This window comes from Dermacentor variabilis, chromosome 5 (assembly GCF_050947875.1).
Source record: "Dermacentor variabilis isolate Ectoservices chromosome 5, ASM5094787v1, whole genome shotgun sequence".
In the NCBI taxonomy this organism is placed as follows: Eukaryota; Metazoa; Arthropoda; class Arachnida; order Ixodida; family Ixodidae; genus Dermacentor; species Dermacentor variabilis.
This window is the reverse complement of record NC_134572.1, coordinates 130,425,691-130,438,292: the sequence shown is the minus strand read 5'-3', so window position 1 is coordinate 130,438,292 and position 12,602 is coordinate 130,425,691. Positions and strand designations below refer to the sequence as shown.

The 12,602-nt window shown below is 46.0% G+C and overlaps 1 protein-coding gene across 1 annotated transcript in view; it reads right to left on the bottom strand.

Annotated features, from left to right (window-relative positions):
• Window positions 1-1,748: 1,748 nt before the first annotated feature.
• LOC142583159 (uncharacterized) overlaps window positions 1,749-12,602 on the bottom strand; it is a 132,956-nt gene continuing 122,102 nt past the window's right edge. The window contains exons 5-7 of the mRNA XM_075693507.1: window positions 11,250-11,385; window positions 8,213-8,599; window positions 1,749-4,689 (exon numbers count right to left, since the gene is read on the bottom strand). Coding sequence (XP_075549622.1) covers window positions 4,562-4,689; window positions 8,213-8,599; window positions 11,250-11,385 — 651 coding nt within the window. The 3' untranslated portion in view covers window positions 1,749-4,561. The remainder of the gene's footprint in view (window positions 4,690-8,212; window positions 8,600-11,249; window positions 11,386-12,602) is intronic.

Sequence of the window (12,602 nt, the reverse complement as noted above, 5' to 3'; positions counted from 1 at the left end):
CCTTCGAACGCGCCAAGCCCGAAACGCGCAGCTTTCCAACTTCACTCTCCTCATTCCCGCACGCACACACGCACACACGCACACACGCACACACGCACACACGCACACACGCACACACTCACACACGCACACACTCACACACGCACACACGCACACACTCACACACGCACACACGCACACACTCACACACTCACACACTCGCACACACACACACGCACACACTCTCACACGCACACACTCTCACACGCACACACACACACACACACTCTCACACACACACCACACACACACACACACACACACACACACCACACACACACACACACACACCACACACACACACGCGCGAGCACGCACACTCACGCGCGAGCACGCACACTCACGCACGCACGCACGCACGCACACTCACGCACACTCACGCGCACACACGCGCACACGCACACGCACGCACACGCACGCGCGCGCGCGCACGCATCCACATACGCACGCACACGCATGCACGCACACACGTGCCTGTGAGCAGGGCGAAACATGTAGCGTTTACGATGACTACCGCAATGTGGATGCTGAAAAAAAAAAAAACTCAGTGACGTACCCAGATTCTAAGAGCGACTAACTGCTGGGCCCACTTGTATGCTCTCCCACTTAAGCGTACCGAAATAGCGATCCGATATGAACAATGCGATCAACAAACGTGACGAAAGTTAATTCAATATTTCCTAGCAGAGGAACTTGTGTAACAATGTCGCGCGGCACACGTGCTTTAGATGAAAGAAAAACTGTCCATAATATTGCGCGCAATACTATAGATGAGTGCACGTCATCGGTGCACGGGCGCAATGATTACGAAGTGAGGAGAATACATGACTTTAATATATTATTAAATAAAGATTAGCAGGCTGAAATTGTAACGGACCACACTTGCCTTGTTCCTCAAGCGTCGTCTTCCTGAGAGGAGGGCCACTTGGGTGTGTCGTCGAACACCCACGTGCTCTTGGCCCATCGCTACGTTCATTCCCAGCCCTTATGAAATGAATAACATGCTGACGTATTGTTTGCTAAATTCGCGAATGCTCAACTTAGCGTAATGTTCAGTGGGATGCTGCAATAGAATACCTACAGCTGCAGCTATGGTTGTGTTGCATTGCGAAAGAGATTGCTGTTTGTTTTTGTTTTGTTTTTTACTTTGCATCCACGAAATAAAAAGCGTAAGTCTGTAGGAGCAAGCAGTCTCTCCTGTACCAATACATACACTCAAAAATGTCATTTTAGCATTACAAGCAAAGTACTGGGATCGGTGTGCAAGAATATCACTTCTCGTCTCGTCGATGAAAATACCATATTAATATCTTAAGCCTAAGCTATCCTTATATTTATGAACCTTTCTAAACATTACTTACCACGTAGTGATGTCCATGAGAATTGTCTATTATTATAATATTTGCTTTCTAAAGGCAATGCTGAACTCTATTTGCTCTTCCGATATGTCTCTCCCCATAGATCAGATAAAACCACAATTGTTCAAGTTCCCGAGGCTCAAATTCGCTAGAAAAAAATTCACATCGCAGTAACCGCAGGTGGTACTCCAGAGCCCAGAAGAAACTCATTCGTATTGCAAATTGGTGACGATGCGTTTTCAACAGTGCCGCTTATATACGTGTACTGGGTTCTTTTACTTGTCCCTGTCTTAAGTGGAGCTGCTGAAGACGACCCGGAGGAAAACACACGATAGCCACACATTTCCCGCACCCTACCATTTTATTGCCCAAAGATTTGCTGCCGCACTTTACGTCAACACCAGCAAGACGCTGCGGGATCAAGTGTCAGGCTGCCACTAGTGCGAACAACAACCCTCTTTATTCACACACTCCGCGCATGCGTGATGTGCTCGCATGTCATTGGGTGAGCGTCGAAAGGCGTAACATGTCTTCCTGCCATGCATACCTTATGTACCGTGCGTGAGCATAAAGGTGTACGCTTTCTCTTTTATTTACAATATTTATAAGAGCAGCTGTCCCCGTGGCGCAAGAAGTAAGTGATCCGTATAACCAAAAAAATATAGATCTCAAACTCCGGTATTGTTTCGTAAAACATTAGAGGTGTGCTTAAAGTACGCACCTAATAGTACTGCTTTTGCTTGCCCCATTTGCACAGGCTGCATCGTCAGGTGGGTTCCACTGTGTGATATTCAAGAGCGTCTTCAGAGAACGAAAGCATCTATCAATTACCTGCCGCTGTCACTAATAAAGGCGCGTGGTTTGTTTCAAATGTAGTGCTTGATTGTTTACCATCTTGTCATATTACACGCCAGAAAGAATAACCCTCGGTTTAGCGGTGGTACATAATATTGAGATCCTTCTCACAGCGACACAAAGCTATTGCGAAACTCTGTATTGAGCTCGAGTAAATGACCACTCCGGAACTCGAAATATATTTGCTAGAGATTATAAAGCGTCCACTAAGCTCCACGAAACTAGGGATCTAGAAACAAGAACATGTATATTGGTGGCGATTCGAATTCGTGGCGAGTCAGAACAAGCGGCGAATAGCAGTAGCGGAATCCCGCAAGGTGGAGGTAAGTCCATGACCGAGAACCTGTCATCCATCCGTCGAAGCTACAAAGCTACGAGCCTCCTTTGTACTTCGTGCTGCGCTCGGGTGGTCGGACAATTTTTCGTTTCAGCATGAAAAAATGGAGAAGAGACACTGACGAGTAGCTTAGGAAACATTAAATAACCACAGGTGAAGCAAACTTGAAATCAGGGCCACCTTTACAAGTTATTCAAGAGACAGGGAGGTAAAGTGTCGTTAGTCGGTATGATTTCGTGAACATCGCAGCTCTACGTTCTAATATGATCACTAAGTGGGAAGTTTCAAATCAGTGCCTTAAGTTATACACGACGTTGTGGATATGCGTCAACAAAAGGGTCTAAAGTTCCTCTCAAGGCGGTTATGAATCGAGATATGAATCATTTCACGAATGTCGGACCTGTAACAAGCCGTGCCTAGTCGGGTATACTATGCGAAGCATACTTTACATTTATCGTAATTTGAAAGCGTCTTCTCGTACGCCAATTTTCCTGGAGTGACTGAAATTTGGTCATAGAGGAAAAGCGAGAAATGGAACAAAGAAACTGTAGGCGATTCCCGTGAAGAAAAGAAACAGGACCACTGAAGCTCGAGGTTCACAGCATGTCTAGTGAATGTGTATTGGCATGCAAAATCCAGATCATTTATGCAATAAAGAATGTATCCTGAAACGTGTTGTTTGAGAGAGGGAGAGTGCGCGAAATTGGTTATCTGTATTTTAGAAATGTCACCCTGCTTTCTGTTTCTCAGTACTAAACATTCGCTTTATATTTCTTTTTCGAAATATTTTAAATCTGTATGTATTACTAATGCCGAACCGCCACATTTTTTTGCCTCAAACGTGATCCTCAGACGGTGCCCGGAAAATTATACTTAAATAAACAGAAACTCGCACTAGTTCGTTTTGATTTATATTCCAGAAGTGTCCAGCGCGAAGAGGGCAAATACAACGAACAAGCACAAACTGAAAAATTATGTCTGACAACTGTTCCGTATCGCTTTTTATGATAAGAGCAACTTCCAAGCCATCGCGACTCACGACAGAGACATCGTCAGTGCAATCTCGAGGCTCGAAATGATCGCACGTGTTCAAGGTCATTTCATTCGCCAACACAGCTGCACCGCTGCTGCCGCTAACACTGATCCGAACCGCTGAAGATTCTCTCCACAAATTCGTTCGTTTCTCCAAGCAGCCACCCCCTATTCTCCCTGCTTCAACAGACACGCTTGTCTACATAGCCATCGTAACACGAGTTTAGCCCACAAGCGCAACTCACTTGTGAAATGTGTTCTTTGCGCATAGAGGCAGCCAACATACAACAGTTCATCTTTCACCATGTCGTCTACTGAAGAAAACTCATGAGTGTGATGAAAGACAGGCTCCCTTTAACCATACTAGGCACAGCAACCTCGCGTATAGACCACGCGTACGGACCCGAGCTCCAGAAGGGTCGCTGCCGTGCAGCTGAGTTACTTTTCTTTCTTACAACATGCGACCACCACTGCGTCGGTTGTGTGGTTTTCTTTTTGCGAGTTGAACCCTGTCTGTCGGAAGCCTTTAGAAAGCTGGAACCCTTCTGACGTGGCAGCCCGTAGTTCTAAGCTCGCGGTCTCGAAACAGAGCCTCCTCGGGAAAAAACTGTGGGAAGCGGCTTGTGCGGTGAAGTCGCGAGGGACCTGTAAGAAGGTGCAGGGCGCAGGACGCCGAAGCAACCGGTGCATCTGATGGTGTAGTGGAGATTGTCTTTGAGGTGACTCTTCAATCCTTCGCTTTCTAATTTAAGTACACTGTGGAGCTTCGTCGTGGAGCAACGAGCAAAGAAGTTGGCGCGCGTACTAGCGCGGTCTGTCTAGGCCTTGCGTTGCGTCCATGTCGCATGTCCGAGGCGTGAGAGTTTGTTTGTTTTTTTCTTTTGTTTTTGTTTTCGTGGTCGCACCACGCAGGACACTAGAGAGCCACACGTAAGCCGTATCACAAATGCGTCCTTGTCGACACCGTAGCGACCTGCACCACTGTGACCGGGAGCAGTTGTACGGCGAATGCGACCAACAGTAGCAGCACAGCTGCCGGCGCTGACAGAGTGGTTGAGGCGTCCCGCACTGTAAAGCACAAACAAATGAATGATAGAGCGCTCTTTGGTGTATACAGGAGAGGTCTGCCAGGCGGCGTGCGTAGCGCGCTATTTTAGATGGTTATTATAAGAACTAAAGATATGCAGAGTGCACGTGACATTATGTACAACATACGCTAAAACACATTAGAACACGCTACTCATTGAAACCACTGTCACTGACACAACTGAATGAAGTAGACAAGGCCAGTAATCTATAACGTTTACTGAGATGTAGATGGTTTGACAAAATCCCGCATTAGCGGTGGCTATGTCACATCTAAAAAAAACACGGAGACACCTTGCTAGACACACGGCTGAGGCAAATTGATAATACGTGACCCTTTACGTACACAGCGCACAAAGTTGAGAAAACGCTGTGCGCGTGTTCTTTCACGATTAGTGTTTCACGATTAGTGTTTGCAGCTTCCCGGCGTCGGTGTGTCAAATTTCTGTTTCGTTATCCATCTTGTTGCCAACAGACCATCTGAACGTACCGTTGCCAACCTTTGGTACACAAGTGAAGTGTGATTGCTAGTCGTACCTCCCACCCCGTTAGAATTGCACTTTTCACTGTAGCGCTGATCGTGAAGCTTAGTGCTGCGTAGAGAGTTTCATCGATGTTATTGAAGATGGATGTGTCTCTCATTTTAAAGAGGTTGTTCGTTATTTAGTTGCTCAACGTTCGCCATCTAGCACATAAGCAATATCGAGTACCAACAAGCTTAACACTCCATAACGTCCACGCAAACGCCAGCCAATTTCATTCACTCTTCTCACACGCTGCAATGTGCTTATCATGGTCTAAATCTGTACGTTATCTCACTGTTTTTTACCAGCTTCGCTGACCGCCTTTCGTCCTTTCGCTTTGGTGAGGTTCACCTTGGCCTACCCCATGTGTAGGGCAGCCAACCAGTCTCTTGACTGGTTAACATCCCTGCCTTCCATATATCCCCCCCTCTCTCTCTTTCTCTCTCTCTCTCCTTGACCTAGCCACAATTGTCAATAAATTACGGTAATCCTGTTCACATTGTCTCCGCGTACTTTGTTTCCGGGGCAGAGAATACAACCACCACAATTGTTTAAGTAAGCCGGCGCATCCAGTCCGTATGAAATCATGTGACCATCTGATGACAAATGAGCTAGGATGCGTTGCCTAAGGCAACAGGAGCTGTGGAACCAATAACAAAAGTTATTTGATTTCATAGCATGACAAAACCACTAAGCTGTGGTAGAAGGGCTCCACTTGTGCAAAGTTTCAGTTTGATTTCTTCCTTCTCCAATTCGCAGCGACGGGTGGTTATTTCATTGTTATTTTCAATTGTTTCGAAAGATCTTGTTCGCTCAACCGGCACAGTGAGAGTTTTCCAGGCCTCTTTTATTAACCGCGCCCACTTAACACAGACGCCGTAGTGTTTTTCCTATATCCTGGAAAACCATCTTTGAGACCGCGGTTTTAATCTTTCACAGGAATGTGCTGTTCGTCTGCCAGTGATATTTCCTCGGCGCTGCAGTTGAAAAGATTTCGAAAATTCATATTCGCATTTTGCATCTACCTCAAAGTTCCGCAAGTTCCGGTGTCTTTCCTGCACTGCATTCATTCCATAGGTGTTTTTCTTCTCCTATTATTCATTTTACTCGTAGTAAACATCCATATTGCTCCTCTCGGCTTATGGCGAGACTTTCTTCGGCACATTTATTCATGGTAACTGCTTCGTTCCTGTGCCAGTTCTTAAGCCAAGTTTCCTAATGGCACCAACACACCCACACCTTTTTAATTTTTCCTCTGTAATAGATGAAACACGTATCGCATCCTTGCAAAACTTTGTTTGCGCCTAACTATTAGTCCTCTTTCACGGGTTGCCCCCGACGGTGGCTCTGTCCACACTTTCTGCGCACGCTTTCTTTTTTACGCTTATAGGTAGGTGTAGTATTCATAAGAGCTTTTCTATGAAACGCAACACTTCAAATCTATAACGTGAAATTGAACGCGGGACAATAACGGCAGCTGTAATAATAAGAAAATAAAGGAACGCGCGGGAATGTCAGTCGGCATTCATATAAGCATCACGCAGTTTGCTGCCGCATCTGGTGGCTGCCTGACACAACAGAAAGACCCGGTCCTCAGAGAGGACGGCCGCACAAAATAAACTATACCAGACGGACAGTGAAGAAACAAAAAGCCTAAACGACATGCGCGTAATTTGCCTTCCTCTTTTACTGACTAAATAAACGTAAATGCTCTATCATTGAGCGTGAGTATTTTCTCTTTAGTGAAGGTGGACTCGGCGCAGGTCACGATAAGTTATCACGTGGTCTTGTGTGCCTTTCTATCAGCGCACAATATGACATTGTTACTTGCTTGACTACCATACCTCTCCCGACTATCAAAAGCAACCGGAAAACCATAACCACGCGCGTCCCAAACAACTTGGTTGGCGCGATTTGGGTCAAGTTGAACGTGTATTGAAGCATCGCGGTGGGACGATGACTAAAACATTCACAACAGGACTAGCGTTGATTGTCAGCAGAATTTAAATAGGAAAAAGATCCCCCATTTATAACCATGCGGAAAACTGAACTCATATGAACGTGACTACAAATGGCTGGTGCTATTTCCAAACAAGTTTATTGACAGCGAGCGCTAGTCTTGCTCTGCTTGTCTTTCTCCTCGTCCCATCGCGCTGCTTCAGTGTGTCTTTACGGGCACCCACAGCGCACCACAAATGCTAACGCATTTGAATGTACTCCATAAAAACGGAAGCTACAAGAGTAAAGTACATGTAGTGGAACATTCAGGTATTGGAGTGCTCTTGGGAAAAACTCCAAGCTCTGAAAGAAGAAAAAAGTATTGTGGTTACTGTGACCTTGTGAGAAATAAATCCATCGACTTCACGTTATGACACCCCATTGCCAGCCAGTAGTTAAAACTTGCCAGCGTGCGTTTCAAAGCCGAATTCGCAGTGAGTATCGTGTAGGCGTAACAAAAGCGCAAATACGCGTTGCAGTGGTTGAATGCCTATGGCGCTGTGCCACCGAGCAAAAGGTCTGGGGTTGAATTCCCTACTACCACTTACGCCATTCTATGCGGGCGTAATGCAAAACATTCGTGTACAATAATTTAACGATTTGTTTACAAAACCACCGTATTAAAATAATTCTGGAACGGTGTCCATCAAGAGCCCGCCACTCAGGACTTGAAAGGATCACAAACATCAGTTTAAGACCAACCGGTACATATTAGGTTGTCAAATATGAATGAACGTTGCAGTTTCGAAAGACGTGAAAAAAAAAAAAAGAAACGGTAAGCCTCTGACTCACAGCTGACTAAATGAGAGAGAGAGAGAGAGAGAGAGAGATCAGGAAGGCAGGGATGTTAACCAGTCAAGGGTCTGGTTGGCTACCCTATGTGGGGAAAGGGAGACGCGGCAGAGAGAGAAGGGAGATAGAGGGAGGGTATAGAGAGGACAAATGCCTTAAAGAGAAAAGAAAGCCGAAGGAAACGTCCGTGCCTCGGCTCGTGTTCTCGCTGATGTGGAGTCCGGACTTCTGGTGGCGGCCTCCGGAGGACGAGGAGGACCCGAACACGAGCTCCTCGTTGCTCATCGTGTAGACTCTGGAGATGGTGGCGGTGCACTTGAGCTTCATGTTGCCGCCCCGGAAGTGGTCCTCGGTGAGCACGAAGCGCAGGCCGAGCGAGGCCGTCTCCAGGCCGTCGGCGTGCAGCGTGGTCGAGTACTCGGTGGTTCCGTCGGCGCCGGCCACGGCCACGTCGTTCACGTACCAGCGCAGCGTGGCGGCGGGCTTCGACTTGGCCGAGGTGCAGTTGACGCTCACGGTGTCGCCGATGCGGTACTGCGCCTGGCCCCCCGTGATGCGCGGGCCCTCGGTCGGAAGTACTGCGCACGCCGCGGCAACAGCGCGCGTTACACTGCGGGCCGCTCACACACTGAACGAGAATGAACTCGTGCGGACTTTAATGGAGTATTCTTTGTCTACACAATCGCTCGCTGATTTGAAGGAAAACGTTCCGGTATTAGGATGAAAAATCGAAAGCTGAACTTTCTTTTCTTTTCCCTGCGTGCTATTATGGGAGTATGTTACAGATTGTCTTTTTTTCTTTCTTCTATTCCTGTTGCTTTTCGTGCAGAGTTGCTCAAGACTTCTCAGTTTGAGTCTAATGTTCCTACGGAGTGTAATGTACTTTATTCCTTTGCCGATAAACATTTTGGGCAGCCACTGACGAAATCCTTGATGTCACTGCCATATCGTGCGGGAAGTTGAGGCGGTGGTGTCGACACCTGTGTTTCATATTTTTTTATTTTCTTGCTGCATTTGTTGCTTGCCGAGCTTGCTCTAACTGCAAAAATAGGCTTTCTGTCATCGCAGATGCACAATTTGCGAAGAAATTATCGCTTTTACGGCTTCTACTTGCTGTATATTTGTGGTGCCCTTCTCTTGTCAACGCAATGCAACAGCATTAGTTGATGCTCTTGTTTGAGTGAGTTTGACGCAGTTTCAGAATCCGAATAATGGGAGCTTTAAAGGATGACGCAGTAAACTTAACAGTTAATCTTCCTTAAAGAAGCAAGAAAGAAAGCGCACGTAGACTACGTTTTCGTTTTCGAGCAATGCGCGCAATAAAGGTCCTTATGCAAAATAGAAGTGAGGCGTGCAGACAGGACACAAGAGTAGAGAAGTGGACAACACGAACGCCGACTATCAACTATCAAGTTGATAGTCGGCGTTCGTGTTGTCCACTTCTCTACTCTTGTGTCCTGTCTGCACGCCTCACTTCTATTTTGCATAATGAATCCTTACCAACTAGCTCAGCTTTCTGTCGTTCACTAAAGGTCCTATGAATAATCATGGTACGCTAACACTCCGTAATTAGAAATTTCGGTGTAGCGCAATCATTCACAACCGTCATAGCAAATGTAGTACATCGTACCGAACGCAAGAGGTGGGCGGCATTGTGTGTACTACCTGCGTTTCACGAAACCGATCAGACGTCCACTGCGCGTGTCGCGTCAAGGTTCCTAATAGAGAATATAAGCATAGAGCAATTGCTCAATTACGTTCTCGTGCGTCGCTAGGAAGACCGCGTATTTCTGCGGCTCGTAACGTTGTGGCTACTGTAAACAATACATCGGGCAAATCTTTGGTGCAGCTGCGCTGCGCTATAAAGTGTTGTTCACATCACACGATCGTCCCACTGGTTGTCAGCATAGAATGGTTCTAGTTTAACTAAATGACATCACCTCTGCCGAGTCGCTTTTTTTCCATCGTTGAACGTTAACGAGCATCTGAAGCAAACACTTCGTTCTAACAGATTCAGGATGGCGCTCTTGTTATAGCCCACGGAACATGCGGTGTCGTTCCTCCAGCTTTCGGTGAAGCTGTTTGGACGAAAATATTTAGAGGTTCATTTTGCTTATTGGTGTAAACTTCAGTCACAGGTTGAGTGGGAGTATATTTTACTGCGACAGCAGGTCTGAGCCAGAAACTGACATGTCTATCGTCTGAAGTGAAATAAATAAAAAACTGAAATAACTGTCTATCAGTTATTTCTGCACGCTACGCCTGCGGCTGCAGTCGTCAGGCCACTCTTTCACCGCACCTTCGCCATATAGATAATGCTATCGAAACTTTGCCCGCAATCTGGGATTAGAACTCGGGTTCCTGCGACAGTGTGTGAGTGGGAGCTCCACGCGCTTGCCACAGTGAGATCGCAACGCTAAAGCACCTGATAATTTAGGCGGGATCTTGCGCCGTACACGCTCTGAGAGTTACGGCATCCGTGCAAGTATTTGGAAAGCCTCGACAAGCAAGCAGCGCCGTAGCCTACGAGAAGGAATCTCTGAATTTTGCCGATTTTTCTTTTTCACTTTCTTTTTCTTTTTCTGGAAGGCTTGTCTCGGTAGTAGATAACCTCACTCACTTTTGTTTGATTGAATATATTTCCGCATCAGCTGCTAGATGAGACGCATTCATTTTTGTGCTTACTCACCTCCCATTCGTGGCACTGGAGCGTGCGCTATTGTATATGGTTGCATGCTTGCGTCTGTTCCACAGAGTGCATACAGCCTATGGTGAGCGCCACTTCGTCGCGGTAGCGCATTCGGGCCCAGCAACACCAATCTGCATTAGCTGTCTCTCACTACCTTAGAAACAGTGTCCTAGTTTCTTTGAGCAAATACGCAAATTTACTTTCATTTCCTCCTTATACAGCTTGCACATGCATAGCGCGTAATATTGTCCATAATATTGCCCGAGTCATATAAAATATGGCATTCTGGTCCACTTCCGCGTTTCGCTGATCCAGAGGTATTTGTTTCTAGATTCACTTTTTAACACTCCTGTTAATAACTCTGTACATAACCCCTTTGTTGAGTTGCTATTGTAATTATGTTGTAAGGGTCAGCACAGTGCTTCACTCTGTGACGTCTTTCTGTACATGTGTTACCCCACCTGCAACCACAATTCAAATCATACAAAACTGACGCTGAAACTGCATTGGCCAAAGTTGAAACAAACTGCAGAACTTGCCTAGCACGGCCATGTCCTTCTGGCCGCCGACAGTGTCGAAGGAAGGAGCCTCCGCAGACACCTCGCACCGGTATGTACCGGCGCTGTGTAGGTTCACGTTACGCAGATAGACCGACGTCCGCCCCGATCGTGCCAGCTGCGCCCAGAGAAAAGAAGACAGCCGCGATTAGGGTGAATATTCGAGCATTACACGAGCGCGTATGTTTACGCGAGTCACACCTACATCCTGAGCGACAGTCGTATAGGCGAAGTGACGACCATTTGGTGCAGCAGTAGATTAAGGCAAGGCTAGGCGGTTTAGAGCTAGAAAAACGTTGTATGTCATGCACTCCAAAATTTACGGATATGGTCTCAGAATAATATGAAAGCAGGAGACGTATTGCCAGACAAATACTATTCACTGCCGCTCGTCGTAGTCCACGTCCTGATCTCACGCTGTGAACTAAAAAAAAAAGACAAGGAATTCTTGACATCTACGCAACAATCGTCTTTTTACAGTTGGCATCTTTTTTTCGGGATCATTTATTAGGTGATGTAGATACTTTTTCTTAGTCTTCTACGATCAGCATGTTATTTCGACGAAATCGGACACAATTTCAAACATTTCATTACCCGATTAGTTGCATGAACACAACCCTACATGGCACAGTGTGCCTCAGAAGCTCATGTGCAAAAAAAGAAAGAACCTCAGCTACTATAATGCTACATTGTAAATGATACTCAGGACACACAACACACACTTTGATAATCCTGATGTCAGCCACATTGCAAACGAAACTTCCCAATCGTATTTCGCTGGTGAGAATTTTTCTCGGCATTACCTGTAGGAGTAGTTGTGCATACGTTTCATTAACTGATAACTGAAAAACTTCTAAGCTAATGTTCCAGAACAAGACGGACTGGTATTTTCCATATACAGCAAAATGAAAATAAACGGTTCTCTATACAGACACTCAGGTTGTGGAAACTTGTCCGCCCTGTAATAATTTAGCATAGCTTTTGTTTGCCATGCGAACGCGAGTAGCCCGTACCGCCTAAAAGCGGCAGCATCTTCTTTAATAGCAGATCTAAAAAAAAGTTAAAATAGCTTTCAGAGCCCGGACAGCAGTAGACATTTTCTTCTATGTATTCCATGTTGAAATAACGCCGAAATGTACTTGTGATTAAAGTCATTCGTGTTATTAGTTAACGAAGAAAAGGAAATGTTTCGAATATATATCACCGATGCATTGCATTACAAAACGCGACACGCAAACGAACAACAAGGACAAGAAGCGACGACGACAAGCGCTGACTTCCGACTGCTTGTTCTGTTTTATAAAAGAAACGTATGTAAGCACACACGTGTTTTTA